This window comes from Euprymna scolopes, chromosome 4 (genome assembly GCF_053919585.1).
Source record: "Euprymna scolopes isolate OS-2025 chromosome 4, ASM5391958v1, whole genome shotgun sequence".
NCBI lineage: Eukaryota > Metazoa > Mollusca > Cephalopoda > Sepiida > Sepiolidae > Euprymna > Euprymna scolopes.
In genome coordinates this window covers 65,792,716-65,816,125 of record NC_136485.1, presented here as the reverse complement: position 1 = coordinate 65,816,125, position 23,410 = coordinate 65,792,716, and the positions used below count along the sequence as shown (strand labels likewise).

The 23,410-nt window shown below is 28.4% G+C and overlaps 1 protein-coding gene across 3 annotated transcripts in view; it reads left to right on the top strand.

The window, feature by feature from the left end:
* The window catches only part of LOC145268053 (phosphatidylinositol 4,5-bisphosphate 3-kinase catalytic subunit beta isoform-like), a 420,372-nt gene that overhangs the window by 189,447 nt on the left and 207,515 nt on the right, over positions 1-23,410 (top strand). For all 3 annotated transcript variants that reach the window (XM_080123347.1, XM_080123348.1, XM_080123349.1), the window contains one exon: positions 4,961-5,134. In XM_080123347.1, coding sequence (XP_079979473.1) covers positions 4,961-5,134 — 174 coding nt within the window. The remainder of the gene's footprint in view (positions 1-4,960; positions 5,135-23,410) is intronic.

Below are 23,410 nucleotides of genomic sequence, written 5' to 3'. Positions count from 1 at the left end.
ATATTCCTAACATATATAACAGTAATTACTAATAATAAAAATAAATAAAATGATTGTGCTACCAGACCAGGATGCTTAAAGATAGTGGCTTCTTTTCCTAAAATACACCAAGCATTAATGTTATTGTTTGTTTTTTTCTTTTTCCTTTGCAAAACTTAATTATCTATATATCTATAAAAGTGAACGTGTCTGTGTACATTTCCCTAGACAATAACTCTATCAATTTTCAGTCTACAAACTCGAAATTTGATATACAGGGTACTGAGATTTGGGAAAATCTTTGTAATCAATTTTTAGCCAGAAATTTGGCTGTTAAGGGATCCAAGTTCAACGATTTGACCTTTGAGAACTCTACCAAACTCCTCTATCAATTTTGAGTCGAAACACTTGAAATTTTAGATATAGGTTCATTGGACATGGATCTAACTTAACAACTTGATTTGAACCCAAAACAATAGATGTTAAGAGGTCATAATAGGGGTCAAATATAAAAAAAATTTGACCTGTACGGTCTCTACCAAATTACTCAGACAATTTCTGGTCTAAACATTTGAAATTTTACATAAAGGGTATTCAGAGATAGGGCAAGCTTTTTAATCCGTTTGGGTCGAAAATTTGAGCTACAAATATATAAATCTATGTATGTTTGCATATCTGCCTAAAACTTTTGACAGAGGCGACAGATTTTCACAAGATCAGTAGCATTTTGAAGCTCGACCCTTCAGATGACAAATACCGAAAAATTTGCTAAAAACATTAATTTCTTCACCCTCAACTGGGCACTTTTCTACAGGGAGGGGTCGCTTTTTTTGCTGCTATTTTCGAAAGTCATCCCCTCTTTTCGATTGTGTAGCCTTAATTTAAACCTACGTCACTTCCGGTTTGGTGGTGGTCGTAACAACAAAGGCGTCATGTTTTTTTCACGTTCTTTTCTTCCTTCGCAGTACAGGTTTAAGCCTGCTTTCCTACTACCACTTTTTTTTTTTTTTTTTTTGCTCAACACACACCTCCAAACACCTGGGCAATGCCGGGCACCCATGCTAGTGTTCTACAAAGTAACAAAAACAAAAAACAAAAAAAACAAAACAAAACAACCAAGCCAAACACTGTGAATAAATATTTGAAGATATCAAGAACTCTAAGCATAAAGCCTTTCTGCAAAATGACTGGATTTGGTATTAAATAATCCCCAAAAGATTGATATGTTGCAAAACAAAATACCCAAACCACTTAACCTTGATCCTCACCTTATTGTGCTGAGTATCTAGTAAGAGGGCGGGGGGATCAAATACGATCTTTTTTTTTTTTTTTTCTTTTTAGTTTTTTGATATGAGTTACCAAGAATTTAAGCATAATCTCTCAGCCCTTCAGCAAACGCTAACTATTATGCCAAACAAACTGGTCAATAAGCAATTAAAAAGTCTTATCTTACCAACATGTTACAATATTTTCATGGGAGATTTGATCACCAGAAGTATATTTCTATCCTATATTTATATATATATATCTATAAAAGTGAACGTGTGTGTCTGTCTGTGTACATTTCCCTATGCAATAACTCTGTCAATTTTTAGTCTACAGACTCAAAATTTGATATACAGGGTACTGAGATTTGGGAAAATCTATGTGATCGGTTTTCGGCCAGAAATTTTGCTGTTAAGGGGTTGAAGTTCAACGATTTGACCTTTTGAGAACTCTACCAAACTCCTCTGCCAATTTTGGGTCTGCACACTTGAAATTTTAGATATAGGTTCATTGGACATGGATCTAACTTAATAACTTGATTTGAACCCAAAACAATAAATGTTAAGAGGTCATAATAGGGGTCAAAGTTAAAAAAAATTGACCGAATTTTTTTTGTTTTTATTTTTGCTCAACATACACCTCCAAAAACCCGGCCAACGCCGGGCTGAAATGCTAGTATATCTATATATTTGAATGAGCTATTTATTTGTGTAAGATCTACTGTCTTGATTCGGTTCTGTTATAAGGTGATTCTTTTTATGAGTGTACACTATCCCTCAAAAATTATGGGGGGGGGGAAATGACCCTCTTTTCTAATGTTGACTTTAATCTATCTATCTATATCTACAAAAGTGAGGATGTGTGTGTGAGGACATTTCTAAACTTATATACTCAAAGGATTTTGGATCTACAAACTTGAAATTTGGTATTTGGTGAATATAGAGTATTCAAACATATGGAAATTTTTTAATTCATTTTTATCCTGAAAAATGGGTTGCTAAGGAGTTAAAATTGAAAATTGTTACGTAGGTGTCATCTGATTTTTATCTATTTGCTAACTGTTTCATGAATGTGCATGCGTGAATGGTTAACATGACAAATTCATTATGTTAAAAATAAGCAGGTTTGTAAACACTTTTTAAAGAAAGTGTCAAGCTGGCCTAATAGTTATCGTGCTTGACTCACTGTTTTTTATTTTTACTTACAAGAAGTGAACTGTTTAGAAAAAACATGATATGCGCATGTCTTAATTTCTTTGCATATTTTTTAAAGGAATTTAACGTTACACTTAATATTGGGCAATGCTGGGTACATCTACTAGTATTCATATAAAATAATGTTTCAATCGGTGATGTTTGAAGGAAGAAATTACAAAACCTCTCAAACTGGAAAATTTAGAAAAGAAAAAACAAAATTTTTAATCTGTATAGAAAGAATAAAAGGAAAAAAAGAGTGTCCAGTTATGGAAAAAGAGTGGAGGATTTTTTCTGAATTCATTTCAAATATGACAGTGTATAGTGGCTGTATGCAAATGCCAAGCCGTGTGCAAAATGAGGTCATGGTAGAGAAAAAAGAAAAAAAATATAAAAAAAAAAAAAGTGTGCGCAGACAGAGGTGCACGTTCGAGAGAACGGAAGTCCAAGAGAAGGAGTATGGTCACGTTTTATTCAGAAAAGTACCCAGAAATAAATGTTGTTACAAAAAAAAAAAAAATGAAGAAGAATCGAGTTATTACTTGTCCTATGTTTCTTGTTGTATACCTTGTAACATACTCTGTTACAACGTGTTGGGTCCCGGATATCTACATGTTAATGCGTGTGTAGACTTGTGTAACGTTACACTTGTTGGACTTGCTATTTGCATTCTCCCTTTCCCTAAACACTTGAAATTGTTTCGTTTTACATATTTTTTACTCGTGTGATGCTATTACTTGTGAGATGAGTGGGAAGAGAGGTACATTTACTTGTGTGACAGGATGGAAATATATTTATATCAAAATAAATACACATTAGTCTTTATTATAGGGTGTAGGGTGTAATAATAAGTGTGCTTGAATTTGCCAAGGAAAGAAAGAATGAATGAATGTTTTTTTAAGTTATTTTTATTTTTCATTTTTGGAAAAAAAGAAAAAGTATCTTGCTGTTTATGAATGTTCAGCAGAAACTCATAACCTCAGAATTGTAGAAGATATTTCTTTCAATGTTTTTTTTTTAGATATGCATATGAAATATCTTCTTTGCCATCTGTGCCCTGATTAGATTGTAGAGCTGCATGTATAATTACTGCATAAACAGATCAACATACAGGGTGGAATGATAATTTTTTTGCCCTAAAGAAAACAACACTACAGCTTTATTTAAAAACTTTTGTTGAAAAAATCAATTTAAGTAACTTGATTATGTAGTTGAGCTGACATCTATTCAATGTAGTCACATTCAGCCTCAGTCACCACCTAGATATAGGTCCGGAACTGGGAGTATGCCTTTTCGGCAAACATTGGTGAGGGTTCAGCAAATACTCAGTGGCTCTGGTGTTGTGGGAGATCAAAAGATTTGATGTATGACCAAATGAAGTAGTCTAGCAGGTTCAGGTCTGGGGAAGAGGACCACCAGTGAGAGAAGGGTATCGTAATACTCCTTCTGAAGCCAAGCCTGGGTTTCTTTGGATTTGTGGACCAGTGCTGAATCTTGCTGCCACACCAAGGGTCTGCCAATGGCTACCTGATTGGGAGATCACCACACTTTTCAGCACATCTAGGTACATTTTGGTGTTGACTTTCAAGCTGATGTCAAAGATGTGAGGTGGCATGATGTGGCCCTCACTTGAAACTACACCAAAGACCATAACTGTCACCGGAAACTTTGTAGAGCTATACCCTCAAGCGTTGAACCATCCGGATTTGCATTTTGATGGTGCTAGTAATGATCCTATTGTCATCAGTAGAGAGTATGAGTTGTACAGTGGCGCATCTCCATCCCCCTCCCTCTTTGCCGTCGATGACCGTTCAACAATTGAACGCAGTAAAAGATTCCTAAGGAAATATCCTCATCTCAAGAAAGTTCTTCCACCGGCAATGACCAGTCGAAAAAGAAAATAAAAAAAAATAATAAAATATTTAGTTTTCTTGGAGAGAAAAAAAAAAAAAAAAAACTAATTTTTTTTTCCTGTACTTTCATCTAACAATTTACGCCTTTTGTAAACATATATTTACATATTTTCTTAATATATATATATATATATATATATATATATATATATATAAAATTTCTGTGCCCCTACCCCATCTCCAAAAAGAAAACTTGACTGAACAAAAAGTCTTGAAAAAAACCCCCCCAAAAACTTGTACTTACACCTAACAGTTTATGGTTAAATAAAAGTTAAACTTTCATCTTTTCTTGAAAAAAAACTTTTTTGTTGATAAATATTTTGCAAAATAAATAAATAAAATAGGTAAAACTATTTTCAGTCCTTTAAAGGTAGGTTTTTGTTATTTGATTATTTATATATATATATATATATATATATATATTTTTTTTTTTCGGTTTGTTTGTTTTTAAATTAGTCTGTTACAACGCTTGGCTGAAACCGATGATTACCGGTCTCACCCAATCCATATGCTTGATGGGAATTTCTGAGAATCCGAGTAAAATTATGCAAGAGTACCGAAATTTTTCACTGCATCTGATAATATTTCCGTTTTTATTTTATTTTGCAGTCTATGAAAGAAGAAGTAGACATGGCATCTAAACCGAAAATGGTGATTGTTCAACTTTTACAAAAACTTTGCAACTTGTGGAAGCTTTCAGACGCTGACCCCTCAAACTACATGTTGAAAGTAAATGGATATGAAGAATACCTGTATGGAGATTATTGTTTATTACATTTCAAGGTAAGTATTTTTACAATCTTATTTTTATCTTTTTAGATTTTTAATTCAAGGAAAAGTAATTGTGTTAATCTTTTTTCTAACAATTTATTTATTAAATAACACTAGTCTACACTCACTCCATGAGCAGTGTTCGTACAGTACTTGGCTTGTGTGAATTTCTATCTTCTATTACTTTATAGTATGAAGAAAAATATTTGAACTTTGGTTGAAAAAAAAAAAATGTTACGTAGTATTTGTAACTATGATGAATTAATTTACAAATATTTTTTATTGACCCAAAAACATTAAAATTATTTGTAAACAAAAATAATTTGCTTTGAATTAATGTTGAATGTACTTTTTTTTTTCCAGATCAATAATAAAAAATAATTATGTAATGGTTTTTAATGTTTATATTAAAATTTTTTAAATTATCATACCCACTTAAAAACGTCCTTTTGCCTTATGTGAGATTCGAACTTGTGTATAACATCATAAAAACCTATTGTGTATTCTGCCTATTCTTTTTTCAAGCAAACAACTTCTATTTATGTATGGACACACTTCAAAACACTGATATTTTACTAGTATATATATATATATATATATATATATATATATATATATATATAGTGTGTGTGTAGAAATAAAAATTACAATAAGTTTACCAAGGTAATCAAAATGGTAAACTGAAAATATATTATAAATATTAAAGAGTTAATATTTACAAGTAAAGTAATCTCAACCAGATGTAAAAGCTCAATAAAGCCGAAAAGGAAATAGAGCTTATAATATGAACAAATGATTAATAAAACATGTTAAAAAAGAGTTAAAAACATATTTAATTTTAAAAAAGAAGCACAATTTAAGTGGATAGTCCTTAATCCGCGGAGTTTCAAAGAAATACTCTCCTTCTCATCAGGGGGCATTTTGCTAATTCCTGCCCTCTGATGAGAAGGAGAGTATTTCTTCGAAACTCCGCAGATTAAGGACTATCCACTTATCTTGTGCTTCCTTTTTAAAATTAAATATGTTTTTAACTCTTTTTCAAGATGTTTTTTAACATGTTTTATTAATCATTTGTTCATATATATATATATATATATATAAATAGTAGCATTTGTGTGTCTGTATGTACAACTCTCCCACAGCCCACAACACTGGATTGATCATGAGCAAACTTGGTATAACAATGATCCCACACCATTTTCCAAGGTCAAGGTCATAGCCTATGTATATAACCCACACCACTTAACTTCATGACCAAACCTGACATAATAACGGTCTCTGACCTAGAAATGGTGCATATCATTTTTCAAGGTCAAAGTTATATTTGGTGAGGCTCTTCATAAACTCACCCACCTAGGAATGGTGCACACCAAGTTGAAGTATCTTTGCTATATCTTTGATAAAAATGTGTTTGTTAACCATTGTGATTCTTCGTAATTGTTTCGATTTTTATGCGTGGCAATATAAGTGTCAACTTTTGATATAACTTGTTTGCTTTAAAGTTCATAATTGGATTTCAGTCACTTCAGGAGGTAGTTAAAAATTTTAAACACCTTAAGAAATAGTTCTTACAGCATCCACATCTAAACAATTCTAAAGTATTTTATTTTTTATTGAAAAGAACAAAAGCTGGTGAAAATGAATGAAAATTGTTCAGAGTCATATGAATCATAAAAAATGTATCTATTCAAAATATAATTGGATGTTGTCTGAGATAAGGCTGAAGTTTGTTTAGTCCCACAAGGATGCATTAATGTCTAAGGTACTATGTTTAATCTATTTATCCATAAAAGTGAGAATGTGTGTTTGTGTGTGTGAAGACACTTTTCAACCTACATACTCAACAAAGTTTTGACCTAAAGACTTGAAATTTCGTATATAGGGTATTCAAATATGGGGAAAGCTTTTTAATCTGTTTTCATCTGGAAAAAAGAGCTGCTAAGGGGTAAAAATTGAAAATTTTCTACTTTTGGATCATTGGATTTTTATCTTTTTGTCACCTGCTTCAAAATCGTGCATGTATGAATCATTCACATTATGTTAAGAATAAGTAGGTTTGAAAACACTTTAAAAATTGTGGCAAGCTAGCTTAATGGTTATTGAACTTTACTCACTGTCTTTAGGTTTTAGTTTTGATCTTAGCTTGAGTATTTTTTTTTATTTACAAGAAGTGAACTGTTTAGAAAAAAACATTTGCATGCATATGTCTCAGTTTCTTTCCATTTTTTTCACTTCATTTTTTTTAAAGGAATTTAATGTTACGTTTAATACCAACTAAGGATGTACCAATTAGCAAATTGGCCGATTATCGATTACTGATTAATCGGCCTTTGATAATCAGCTGATTAATAGGTTTTCTAATGCTGATTTATCAGTAAATTTTGTTGCCAAAATTATGCTAATATTAATTAAATTATATTGTAAACGAAGACAAGTTAACTCCCTCTTTTGCTTGCCAGTGTAAATTTATCGAAGAGACATGCATCGTCTACACCATATTATCAAATAATAGACATGACGCGCTGTTAACATGTAGATTTTTACAACTGCACTGAATTTGAGGCAAATAGATGTAAGCATATGGAAAATTTCCCTTCTTTCTCTTTCTATCGAATTAACATTATTTTTTTACTTTAAATCACTGTCAAAGAAAATTATTGCTTTATATTTCAGTTTTCATGTTGAGGAATTGTTCAGTAAATTGCGACAATGTGCAAACTGAAAATAAAGTATTCTTCATCAGTCAAACTTTTGTTCCTCAGTTTTGAACTCTTGCTACCATTACCATATATATTTTATTTTTATGCCGGGTATCCATGCAAGTTCAGTATTTTTTTATTACATTTTCACCCAAACCAAGGCACATTGCCACTTTGGTGTAGGGGGCTACTATCAGGGGCAACAACTACTGGGGTACTATGTAGGGATTTGGGCAGCAAGATGTCGGTTTACGTTGCACTTGAACTTCTGTATGTCAGTGCAGTTGGGGAAGCAGGGACCTGGTATGAATTCTATACATAATGATTATTATGCCTATTTTTTAAAACCAGTTCCAGTTGCATCTTACTTCATTATAAGTCGATAAAAATGTTATGTTCAATTTTAGTGGCAGAAATAAAGTAGCAAATGTCATAAAGATATGCTAATTTCAAAATCACATATCACAAAAACTATTAAGATACAGATCTGGAATATTGCATGCCTAATTAGTGCATATTGTAGAATGCTATACCCAAATGCTAGCTCTTTGCACCATGTACTTAAGAACATGTAATGATTTTATGTAGTGTGTTTTTCACTTTGTTTATCATGACGATGTAATTAAACATGTTCAACATCAATTTAACTTTAATAAAAGAGAGAGCTACATGTTTCTATAACTTGGCTTGAATATTTTTTTAACTGGTAAACATTAATCAGAAAGGACTTTTTCATAGCATATATGTGAAGCAGAATAATTCACACAAATCAGAATTTTTTAATAAGAGATTTGTTCATTTTTTTCATATGAGAATTGGGGATGCTATAAGATTCCTACCTTAACTTATGCCAAAGGGGGCTTGTTCAAAAAAATTGTCCAGTTACTGAGTTCATTTGAAAAAAACTCACCAAAGAAGCAAGTCCAAGAACTTCTATTATATCCATGATAAATACCTACAATTTTAGCTTTGAGGTTATTTCTTTCAAAAGCTGTCCAATCTAATTCTGAGATTTCTGACTTTAATGGAATCCTTACCACTGTTGAACAATTCAATGAATCAATGGAAACAAGATTTTCATCTATAAATATAAAAGCGAAAATGTATGTATGTGTGTTCGCTTTACAAAAGGCTTCTTTCAGAGAAGCGGTCGGTTGGTTCACAACTTTTTAAAACTTTTTATATCACATAGAAATCGTAATATCTCACAGTTAACATGGAAGCTCGCCTGTCTATTTAATTTGCTCGATTTCGGGAAGATAAATATTCAATATTTGTCGCTCGCCGCATGTGGGTTAGTCTTTTTCCTATAACATCTTGGGGGTGGGATAAAAAAAGCGTTCAGCAGTAAATCAATACTATCCCACAGTCAAACTTGACCTCATTAACTCATTAAAACGAGCACCTGCCAAATCCAAGTAATTAAATAAATTCAAACGTGTTTCTGTTAGCATCTCACGGTGGGGCAGTGGTTAACATCGCACGTTTTTTTTTGTTTTTTGCCACACTTTAATTTACAATTTTGCCTCAACGGTTCGGGTTCGATCCTCATACTTACTTTTTTTTTTAACCCCCCCCCCCCCAACACCCGGACAACGCTCGCTAGTTCTATCTAAAATGATAAAAACTTGTGTGTGTCTACTTTCCTAGATCCAAGATTAAAATTAAAATTTCAAAAATACTATAAGGGATTGGATTCTACGTCTTCTACTTTTTACTGATGATAATGAAGCCAAATAAGCAGGATACACTTGAAGCTCTGTTGAGGGTTAAGAAGATCAAAGTGAAAGTAAAATTGTATCTCTTTCAAGCCTGTTTTATGAATTAGCTTCAAACAGTAACAAATCAAAACTTAGAGTGGGTAGAAGCGGAGTTAAACCTGGAGACTGCTACTACAATAGAAAATATAAGAATTACAATCTAAACTCAAAACCAGTAAATTCCTTATGGTTTAGTGCACAAAATAACTTGATAATTATGTAGCTTTACAACTACTCGCAAGAGGTGATGATCCATTTCAGTGGTGGAAGAAGACACAGGAGACGTTACCATTGCTGAGTAAACTAGCTTCAAGATATTTAAGCGTACCACCTTCGTCTCTGGAAAGTGAGCGGCTCTTTAGTACAGGTGGTAATGTGCACAAACCTATGAGAAACAAACTGTCTTGAGAATGGAGAAACTCTGTTTCTACATTACAATTTAAAAGTATTCAACTTAAAATACTGAGGAAACTATGAGAGCAGAGGAGATAGGCAGCTGGAACAGAAGAGAAAGTAGAGCAGCAGCAAGTGCAAAAATTCAGCTTATAGTTATTCACTTGAATTGCAATTTGTACTTCGTAGTTGGTTTGTAATTTTTTTTTTTTTTTTTTTTCAATCTTATTGTTTAATTATAGTCATTTAAGAATTGGAATCTGCATTTTGTAATTTTATTCAATAAAGGCAGAAAGCCATAATAGTGACCAGGCACTTAATTAAATGTTGCTATGTTAATATGTGGAAGCTATCTGATGAGTTACTTGGTAATGATGGAATGATTTAAATTTAATAGGAAAGAGAAAAGGAATTAATTAGATGATTAAGCAGCAAATTGGCTGATTACCGATTAATTGGCAAAGTGGATAATTAGGCCGAATACTGATTACCTGGCGATTAATCAGTACACCCCTAATACCTATGGCATTTCTATTTATAATAAACTAGTTAATATGCAATATATTGATGTTGTCATTCTGTAGATGTTCAGTGTAAATGGAGATGCTCTAACACGAACGCCCGGTAAAGCCTTGTCTAAAGTATGCTTAAATGTGATATTTTAATTCTTGCAGTTTTCATATATATTATTATAGAGTTAATGTTCTATCGATTTTTATATATTATAAAGTTGCGATTTACAAAAATAAAAAAATATATCCATATGACTTGGGTTTATTAGCTTGAATCCACACTGAAATAAAAACTTATGAAAAAAAAAAATTATACATACATATATATATATATATATATATATATATATATATATATATATATATATATATATATATGACTTGAGTTTCTTCAGCAATAGTCAAAACCAAAACTTATTAAGAATTTTTTATAAAATTATGTATAAAAAATAGGTGATTTAAGTGCCATCTGCTATAATCGAAACTGAAACCAAAACTTATGAAGAATTCTTGGTAAAATTATTTATGACAAGAAATAGAAGAACATAACAATTAAATGACCCGGATGTAAGCTTGACACACAAAAGAACACACACGCTATTGTATTAATATATAGAGAATAATTCTGCATTAATTGAAATATAATATTTATACGTATTTTATGACTGGGCAACGATGGGGGGGGGGGCTGCTAGTCTTCTGTCATTATAGCTGTGTTTTCAGATTTTAGTTTAAAATATATACTGTTTGGTTCTTCCAAGAAAAATTATGCCCCATTCAAGAAAACATGTGCAAAACATATATATATATATATATATATATATATATATATATATATATTATCTAATATAAAGCTGAACGTCTGTGTGTATGTGTGGACACGAATAGGCTCCTATATGGTTGACTATTTAAAAAAAAACTGATTACATATAATGATAGAAGATGTATCAATGATCAGGAATGAGTATGTTTGATCTGGCAGAACGGTGGTTCATAAAAATTGTGGGGTCTGCGTTCGCGCCTGGCCCCCAAAGTATGGAAATAAAAAATGGAAAAAAACCCTGTTTACAAGGGTTTTTGATATCAACGTATTCTTATGTACATCTATAAGTATGTTTCAACTTAAATAGGGATGGTATAATAAATTGTGGGGTCTGCGTTCGCGCCTGTACTCCATGGAAATATGGCACAAACTTTAACAAAAAGACTTTTTATATCTATTTACGTAAGTGTACTTTGATAATTATGTTCCAGTTTGAAGAAATATGGTATAATAAAATTATTGGGTGTTCGTTTGCGCCTGACCTCCATAGAATGTAAATATATCACAAGTTTAACAAAGTGAGGGTCCACAATAACACCTTAACTTTAATCTTAATCCACGTTAGCTTTTATTTATTTTTTTGAGTTGATTCATATTGTGTCGAATAAATTCACCTCACAAATTCATGTTCTTATTAAAGTGAAAGCCAAAAAAAATAAAAGTCGGAACTGTAGACAATTCTCGACACAAATTTTGCATAACTCTAGTTTTTTCCTTCTCCACTTGCACGTGGCATCCTTTCGAAAATAGATAAATGATAAAAAATACTTGTTATCGTGTCAAAAGAAGGAAAAAATCCTGCTCACGTAATTACGTGTCTTTTAAAAACATTTACATAAACTTTTTATTTATATCTGTCTGATTTTTTTTAAATCGGTTTGTGAATAAAAAAACATTTAAAAAAAAAAAACTACTTAAAAATACAAACCAATTAACTTTTCTACCGTAAAAGTAACTTTTATTGACTATGGTAACATTTACTACTTGTATATTTATATTATTATTATTATTATTATTATTATTATTATTATTATTATTATTATTATTATAACATTTTCTCTTTGTGAGCAAATGTCATTTTGTTAGTCATTCTATATATATGTATGTATTATATATATTATATATATTATATATGTATGTATTATATATATTATATATATTATATATGTATGTATTATATATATTATATATATTATATATGTATGTATTATATATATATTATATATATTATATATGTATGTATTATATATATATTATATATATTATATATGTATGTATTATATATATATTATATATATTATATATGTATGTATTATATATATATTATATATATTATATATGTATGTATTATATATATATTATATATATTATATATGTATGTATTATATATATATTATATATATTATATATGTATGTATTATATATATATTATATATGTATGTATTATGTATGTATTATATATATATTATATATGTATGTATTATATATATATTATATATGTATGTATTATATATATATTATATATGTATGTATTATATATATATTATATATGTATGTATTATATATATATTATATATGTATGTATTATATATATATTATATATGTATGTATTATATATATATTATATATGTATTATATATATATTATATGTATGTATTATATATATATTATATATATATGTATGTATTATATATATATTATATGTATGTATTATATATATATTATATGTATGTATTATATATATATATTATATGTATGTATTATATATATATTATATGTATGTATTATATATATATTATATGTATGTATTATATATATATTATATGTATGTATTATATATATATTATATATATATGTATTATATATATATTATATATATATGTATTATATATATATTATATATATATGTATTATATATATATTATATATATGTATTATATATATATTATATATATGTATTATATATATATTATATATATGTATTATATATATATTATATATATGTATTATATATATATTATATATATATGTATTATATATATATTATATATATATGTATTATATATATATTATATATATATGTATTATATATATGTATTACAATTGCATTTATCTTGTTCGTTATTAGTATTTTTATTTATGGTATGATATGAAAATACTAATAACGAACAAGATAAATGCAATTGTAGACACCGCACACTTTGCCCAGTCCAAAATAAATGTCTAACAAAAAGCGTAGTTTATCAAGCAACAATATTTGCGAAAGAAAACCCGAATAACAAGAAATATTGCATAGGCATGACTTCCTTAGATTTCAAAACCCGATACTATGACCACAAAAGCACATTCAAAAATAAAAAACACCGTATAAAAACAACACTAGCGAATAAATGCTGGGAACTCAAAGAAAGCGGACATTCGCCGGTAGTCGAATGGAAAATAATGAGACAAGCTACCACATGCAGACATTTAGACGACCCATGTAAATTATGCCTCCATGAAAAATTTGCTATCCTGTACTTTAAAGAACCTCAAAATCTATTAAACTGTAGGCGGGAAATAGAAAACAACTGTGTTCACAAAATAAAACTTACTCTAGGATAGCGATACAAAATAGCTTTAAAACTAACAATAACAATAGAAAACAAACAAATAAATAAATTAAATAAACATGAATATACATAAACGATCGCATACATATATGTATATGTATGTATGTATATATATATATATATATGTATGTATGTATATGTGTGTGCATTGTTGTGTGCACATAGGTATATTTATATGTATAAAAAAAAAAAAAAAAAAAGGGGAACGGCCACCTAAAACCACTAACCTAGTTCTAAAACAGATCCTTTGTTTGATAAAATGCATGCCCATTGGCTGGTAGGAAGGGGCGCGGTGGATACTAGAAAGCTGATTGGCCGACTAGAAATCCTCAACATATATAAAAAAAAGAAGCAACGACAGAATTCGCGCATAAGCCTGACGAATCCTATAGTTGGATGAAACGCAGAATATTCAGTGTAGCTTAATCGCCATATATATTTTATAAATTAATAACTAGCTCTACCTACGTATTGAGCACTTTTGAAGTAAATACTTAAAGTTTACGCATAAATCTATGCTTTCGTATATTAAATTTATGTGAATAAATGAAGTAGTTATATATTATATTATATATATATTATATATATATTATATATATTATATATATATTATATATTTATATTATATATATTATATATATATTATATATTTATATTATATATATTATATATATATTATATATTTATATTATATATATATATATTATATATATATTATATATTATATATATATATATTATATATTTATATTATATATATTATATATTTATATTATATATATTATATATTTATATTATATATATTATATATATTATATTATATATATATTATATATTTATATTATATATATTATATATTTATATTATATATATATTATATATATTATATATATTATATATTTATATTATATATATTATATATTTATATTATATATATATTATATATTTATATTATATATATATTATATATTTATATTATATATATATTATATCTATATTTTTATAAAGTAATAGGGTTCGTGTGTTTCTGTCTGTGTGTACAGCTCTCCATAATCAACGAAATATAAAGGAGGTAAGATCTCTCCTGGTAGTGAAACATTAGAACCCATTTTAGGATGTTTCTCTTATAGGAGACATAAGAATCTTTGCCTAATTTCTTTATATACTATTCTACAAACCACCCCCATATCGAATGACTTATGCTCATTTGCATATCACATTATATTAAATCTCTTTAACTAATTACCTCGACCTTATTACATATTGGAAATATTCTAATCATTTCAACTGTACTATTTACAAAATCTATTTAACATTTAATCTATCTATCTATATATCACATTATATTAAATCTCTTTAACTAATTACCTCGACCTATATATCTATTAAAACAGAGATGTGTGTGCCACAGACGATTTCTGATTGGTTAATCCAATAATCACATCTCCTAAAAAACAATCGTTTCTACGCTCTTACCTTTACCATAAAATATTATGGCTTTATTTATTGTCCATCTTGGAAGGGTTTAATTTTTTAATAACGTGTTATTTACAAATTAAAAAAATACGAAACTAAACTACACGAAACGCGCACACACGCACACACACACGTTCACTACCGTCACGTTGTTATGGCAACCAAACCCGCTGACTTTTGGCCTTTTGGTCAAGATCAAAGTGTAGTATCTGTTCTTCAGATGCTGCACTTCATTTTCTTGTTCTCTTTCGTTAGAGGAGAAATCCTTCACGACTGAGACAATTTTTATTTTTGTACCTTTTCTCCACGTTAAAAAACGACCCTGGTGTCTAACTCTGTCGCGTGGGGAGGCATAGTAAATAGGTACATAAACAGTAAACACACACAGTAAATGTGATTTTCTTCATTTTCTCATTTCACTCGTGGTCTTAAATTCATTTCGGGTTTGTATTACTGTACACATAGATTCGAATAAGTTGCCAAAAAACAAATATATAACAAATAAATGTTATCAAAGGCAAGATAAATTACTTTCTACCAAACTGGATATATTTTTCGTGTTTTTATTCAATTTAACATGTTTATTCAGCTCGAAAAGCATACAGTGTTTACCGATGTATTGGAAAATTCAAGATGGCGGCCGATTCTCTCTTTAACACGATAAGTTTGGAAAAAGGTGTAATAAATAAAAAACCGGTTAAAATACTGTTAAAAACTCGCTCAATATATGTTACCGTGACATAGGTTGACATATATTCGGCGGGTTTTTAATAGTATTTTGTATAGTTTTTTATTTATAACACCTTTTCCCAAACTTACGGTGTTAAAGAATGTGTGAGACGCCATCTTGAATTTTCCAACACATCGGTAAACACTGTATTCTTTTCGAGCTGAATAAACATGTTAAATTGAATAAAAACACGAAAAATATATCCAGTTTTTATCGGTTTTTTACCTTCTCTGCAGAAGTACAAAAAAAAAAAAAAAAAAAAAAACGGAAGGTACTTTTACAGAATGTTAAATTAACCCTAACCGATGTTTTATGTTTAGTTTAGGAAAAGTCAGAAGAAACAAAAGTCATTATTGCATGAAATATACGTATTTAGTTGAAGTATTGTTTATGTCAATTCTTTCGAAGAAATTTAGCAAGAATACCTGTAAACCAGGAAATCGGTAAAATGTCATCATGGATGAATACTTGTCTATTATAATTTCTACCCTTGACAAAAACTTAGCCATAACAAAAGAGATTTATTGTTCAGATTGTTTTTGAGATTGATTTCTAAAAAGATATTTTATAAATAAAATCGATTTTAAAATTAAAGACTTAAATTACAATAATTGAATTTAAACATTCTTATTTCAATATTTGGCACATAACACCTGCAAAAATGATCACAATGTCAGGATTCCATTTTATTTCAGAATCGATGGCAAATTGTGTAGATTGATATCTCATTACATTAAATACTAATATTTAACATTAGTTTATCATTTAAGCCGATAAAAAGCCCTTTTTTTTTCGAGTCATAAAAGGATTTGGAGTTTCCTAATCAAACTTTCGGGTGCAGTTGCACGCTCTCAAAATAACTAAAGTGTTGGCTTTAAAAAAATTGGTTCATTAAAACTAAACAGGTTTAGTTTTAATAAAAAAAAAAAATTAAAAAAAAATCGCTTTGGTAATTAGATATGTCGTATGGTTATCCCTAATCGCTGAATAAAACCGCTAACGAGTTGAATGATTACGACATAAAATTAAACTCGGGTTCCTGAAACGGAAACTTCGTTTGTTTTTGTTTTTTTCTTATCAATATATTTACATTGTTATTTTGTTTTCATTTTCAATCATTCGAACAGTTTTCTTTTTCAAGTAATCCAAGTTACAAAATTCCCACTGTTTACTATGCTAAAATCACAATGACTAATGTATACCTATTAACCCTTATCCTTGAGTGGCCTCTGGGCCTTGATAAGTGGTGACACCCATGTAAAAAAAAAAAAAATCACTCGAACAGTTATCTTTTTATAATGTACAGTTTTAAAAGTTTAAAAACTATATAGTTTTTACTTCAGGAAAATTAATGGGTCAGTTTTTACGATGTGCCCTGTTAAAATACTGTTAAAAACTCGCTCAATATATGTTACCGTGACATAGGTTGACATATATTCGGCGGGTTTTTAATAGTATTTTGTATAGTTTTATATTTATAAAACCTTTTCCCAAACTTACAGTGTTAAAGAGGGTGTGAGACGCCATCTTGAATTTTCCAACACATCGGTAAACACTGTATGTTTTTCGAGCTGAATAAATATATTACATTGAATAAAAACACAAAAAATATATCCAGTTAGGTAGAAAAGTAACTTATCTTGCCTTTGATAGCATTTATTTATATATTTGTTTTTGACTATTTTTTCGAATCTATGTGTACAGTAATACAAACCCACGATATGAATACCCACGTTGTTATATATATATATATATATATATATATATATATATATATATATATATATATATATATATATATATAAATGAGATTATAGCAGTTAAAAAACATTTTTAAAACACACACACACACACCTTTTTCAAAGTGATCAGAAATCGTATAAAAGTAAAAAGGGTAAATTTTTACTTACTTTCCAACTTAATCACCTTTAACGTGACTTTTACAGTTTTTTTTTAAATGGAATTCATTTACCGATACAAAAGAAATGATAAGTAAATAAATCCATAAATAAATATTATAAATGGTTTATTTTAATACTTGCCAGGATGCGGAGGAAAATGAATGAAGGGGGAGGGGAATAAAATAAAAACATTTTGGAAACAGAGTAAGTTTGAAAGAATTGCTTTGCACAGAAAGAAATTAATGAAAAAATAAAATTAAAATTTCTTTTCTTTCTTGATTTTTGTTTTAGTTTTTTATGAAAAAGGAAGTCAAAATTAAGACTATAAAAAACAATTTTTATTAAGAGCGAACCTCAGTCGTCAGGTCTGTAAAAAAAAGACGTGGAATAATAAATGTTTTCTAATACAAATTGTTTTTACTTATGTGTACATTTGTCTCTTTGAATTTCGTTTGTTTAATATATCGGTTTGCAATATAATTTTGTCATTCTGTCAGACTCAAATTTTAAATCTATATATCTATAAAAGTGAAAGTGTGTGTGTGTGTGTGTCTGTGTACATTTCCCTACGAAATAACTCTGTCAATTTTTAGTCTACAGACTCGAAATTTGATATACAGGGTACTGAGATTTGGAAAAATCTATGTGATCGGTTTTTAGCCAGAAATTTGGCGATTAAGGGGTCAAAGTTCAACGATTTGAGCTTTGAGAACTCTACCAAACTTCTCCGACAATTTTGGGTCTACACACTTGAAATTTTAGATATAGCTTCCGTGGACATGGATCTAACTTAATAACTTGATTTGAGCCCAAATTTTCAGGGGTCATAATAGGGGTCAAAGTTTAAAAAATTACCCTCTTTTTTTGCTCAGCATACACCTCCAAACACCCGGGCAACGCCGGGCACCCATGCTAGTATATTATATATTTATATTATATATATATTATATATTTATATTATATATATTATATATTTATATTATATATATATTATATATTTATATTATATATATATTATATATATTATATATTTATATTATATATATATTATATATATTATATATTTATTTTATATATATATTATATATATATTATATATGTATATTATATATATATTATATATTTATTTTATATATATATTATGTATATATATTATATCTTTATATTATATATATATTATATTTATTTTATATATATATTATGTATATATATTATATCTTTATATTATATATATATTATATATTTATTTTATATATATATTATGTATATATATTATATCTTTATATTATATTGTATATATATTATATATTTATTTTATATATATATTATATATTTATTTTATATATATATTATATATATTATATATTTATATTATATATATATTTATATTATATTATGTATATATTATATATATTATATATTTATATTATATATATATTGTATATATATATATATATTATATATTTATATTATATATATATTGTATATATATATTATATATTTATATTATATTATATATATATATATTATATATTTATATTATATTATATATATATTATATATATATATATATATATATTATATGATATATATTATCTATATATATTTGTATATATATTATATTATTATAAGCTCTATTTCCTTATCGGTTTTATTGAGCTTTTACATCTGGTCGAGATTATTTTACTTATAAATATTAACTCTTTAATATTTATAATATATTTTAAGTTCACCATTTTGATTACCTTGGTAAACTTATTGTAATTTTTTATTTCATATATATATATATATATATATATATATATATATATATATATATTTATTTAGTACAGCAATCCACTTCAAAAAGTAAAAAAAAAAAAAAAGGGCGAAAATGAAAAAATAAAACGGTACTCTTGCAGAATTGGATCCGGATCCTCGGGAGTTACCATCAATCATGGCTTAGGCTCGACCAACATTCAGTGGATTAAGCCGAAAGTTGCTAAAACGTTGAAATTCTAAATAGTTTACTTGTTTATTGTAATCGAAAATGTGAGTTCTTAATATTTGGGTAAGGGGGGGGGTGTTACTATACACTGTTTCAAAGAAGTTGTCCAAAAACGAATAAAGAAAAGCAAAGGTAAGGTAAATTAAGTTTCTATCTAACGGGATAATTTTTTAGTGTTTTTATTTAATGTAAAATGCTTAACCGGCAAAAAACTCGTTGTTTATCTATGTATTTGAAAAAGACGAATGGTCACGGACTCTGTTGAATACGTTAAGTTTGGGAAAATCCGTTAAAAACTATACAAAACAGTGTCAGACACCTACTGATTATATGTTATTGTGATATAGGCTGACATATTCGGTGGGTTTCTGATAGTATTTTGTATAGTGTTTTAGTTTTAAATTATTTTCTCAAACTTAACATCATCACTAGTGTCCTTCACCGTTTGTATTTTTCAAATACACTGATAAACACTGTTTTTCGAACCGACTAAACGTTATAGTAAATAAAACAGGTTTGTATTACTAAACACAGAAACGAAAATGTTGTTGAAAAATAAATATAACAAATAAATGTTATCAAAGGCAAGATAAGTTACTTTTCTACCTAACTGAATAAGATTTTAGTGTTTTTAGTTAGTGTAAAATGTTTAATCGGTTCGAAAACATGTAGTGTTTATCTGTGTATTTGAAAAATACAAATCTCGACAGACTGTTGAACACGTTAAGTTTGGGAAAATGAGTTAAAACTAAAAAACTATACAAAATCCTGTCAGCAACTCGCTCAATATATGTTACTATGGCATAGGCAGACATGTATTCGGTGTTTTTTAACAGTATTTTGTATAGTTTTTTAGTTTTAACTCATTTTCCCAAACCTGATGTGTTTAACACAGTCTGCCGCCATTTGTAATTTTCAAATATAGCAGTAAAGGCTGTGTTTTTTGAGCAGAATAAACATTTTACATTAAAAAAACAAAAAAATTATCCATTTTGGTAATAAAGTAACATATCTTGCCTTGATAATATTTGTTATACATTTATTTTTTGACAACTTTTTCGAATCTATATGTACAGTAGTACAAACCCAATAAAAACCCTAAAAATTATCCAATTAGGTAGAAAAGTAACTTATCTTGCCTTTGAAAATATTTGCTTGTTATATATTTGTTTTTGTTGACAACTTTTTCAAGTCTTTGTGAAAGTACAAAGCCAAAGGTGTATTTTTCTGTCTAATTTTATTTTTAGTACCGCGCTTAAATTTAAATTTCAAGATATCTTTTTTGGGGGAGGGTATTTTTTTTACATTAGGTCCACCTCCACAATTTTCAACTATGCTGAATAAGAAAATCTCATTTAAAATTTGCAGAGGCAATTAGTTTTTGAGATAGAAAGACCTGTATTATGCACTATAATTCACTGACGGCCATGAATAAACACTCCCAACCTCCTATTATTAAGAACGGCTTTCGGAATAAACAACACCCATGCCTAACCACATGTTTTAACCTTTTACCTGTCTTTCGTCTTTTAAAAACGGCTTTTGGAATAAATACCACCATTCTCCGCATGGTAAGAACGGCCTTCAGAATAAACACCCCCAACCTACCCATGTTCCAAATTGTGGAGGTGGACCTAATGTTAAAATTTACCTTTTGTTTTTTTTAATAAATTGTTAGTTGAAAGCACAGAATAGTGACAAAACACCATCCCATCCCCTTGGTAAGAATAGCAAAAAAAAAAAAATAAGGTTTTCTTGTTAGAAACTTTTCTGTATTTCACTTAACAATTTCTGGTGCTAATGAACTTACTGATCCGCGCTATTTTTTAAATCGTATTTCCAAGTTTAATTAAAGTTTTATGATATGTTTTTTTATTCAATTGTAAGGTTAAAGTACAGAATAGATACAAAACACCCTCCCCTCCCCATGTTAAGAATGGTTTTTTAAATAATAACGTTCTTTCAGCACGGATCACTCTCTACATGAGTACCTAATATTTTTTTCAGCCATTCTTGCCATAGAGAGGGGATGGTGTTTTGTAACTATTCTGTGCTTTTTTAACTAACAATTTATTATTAAAAAAAGATATTGTGAAAGTTGAATTTAACTTGAAAAAAAAACAAACAAAAAAAAAAACAATGTGAACGGAGCGTTCAACATTGTAGCCGGACCTTATTTAGCAATAAGGTTATGTTAGTCGATTAATGGGTGCTAATGCACTTAATGATCCGCGCTATTTTTTAAAATCGTATTTCCAAGTTTAATTAAAGTTTTATGTTTTTTTAGTATTTTTTTAGATTAGGTCCACCTCCACAATTTTCTTTTAAATGACGACTTTTAAAGGTTTCCGACTATGCTGAATACAGAAATTGCATTGAAATTTTGCAGAAATAAGTAGTTATCGAGATATAAATAGTTGTTTTATGCATTGTATTCTTTGGCGGCCATCTTTGTTACGTGCATAGACTTGTTTATGACGCACGCAAGCGTGTAAAAAAGATGGCTGCCAGAGATTACAATGCATTATACAAATTTTTAATAACTACTTATTTCTGCAAAATTTCAATGCGATTTCCGTATTCAGCATAGTCGAAAACCTATAAAAGTCGTCATTTAAAAGAAAATTGTGGAGGTGGACCTAATCTAAAAATTTATCGTTTTTTTTCATTCAATTGTAAGGTTAAAGTACAGAATATGTACAAAACACCCTCTTCTCCCCATGTTAAGAATGGCTTTTTAAATAATGTTATTATTTCAGCATGGATCAATAAGTGCACGAGTACCCAAGTTCTTTAATAAAGAAAAAGCATCCATATTTTCTTATATAAAAACAACTTCTGTAAAAAAAAAAAAAAATATGTTTAGTTAAAAAATAAATTAGCATTTTATAAATATATAAATTAAGGACGCCTGTCTGTCAACTCGGTTCAAAGGACAAATAGATGTCAGAGTTTTCAAGGATTTAACAGAGAAGTCAATAAACGGGGGGGGGGATAAAATATTCAAATATACAATAAACAAATGTTGACATAGATAATAAAAGTTACTTTTGTACCTACCTTATTCATTTAAAAAAAATAAATTTTTTTTGCGTTTAAAATGCTATTTTTTAATCTCAAATATTTAGTTTTTATCAGCAGCCTGCTGCCATATTGTTTGCAAAAACAAACAATATGGCGGCAAGCTTGTTTCCCATGAAGAAGACTGTAGACCGCCATCTTATTTGCAAAACTGCTTGTAAAAATAAAATATTTGATATTAATAAAAGCATTTAAAACTATTTTAAATCACAGAAAATTAACCAGGTAGATACAAAAGTAACTTTTATTGGCTATGGTAATATTTATCTTATTGTATATTTGATTTTTTTCCCCTCATGTTTGTTGGCTTCTGTT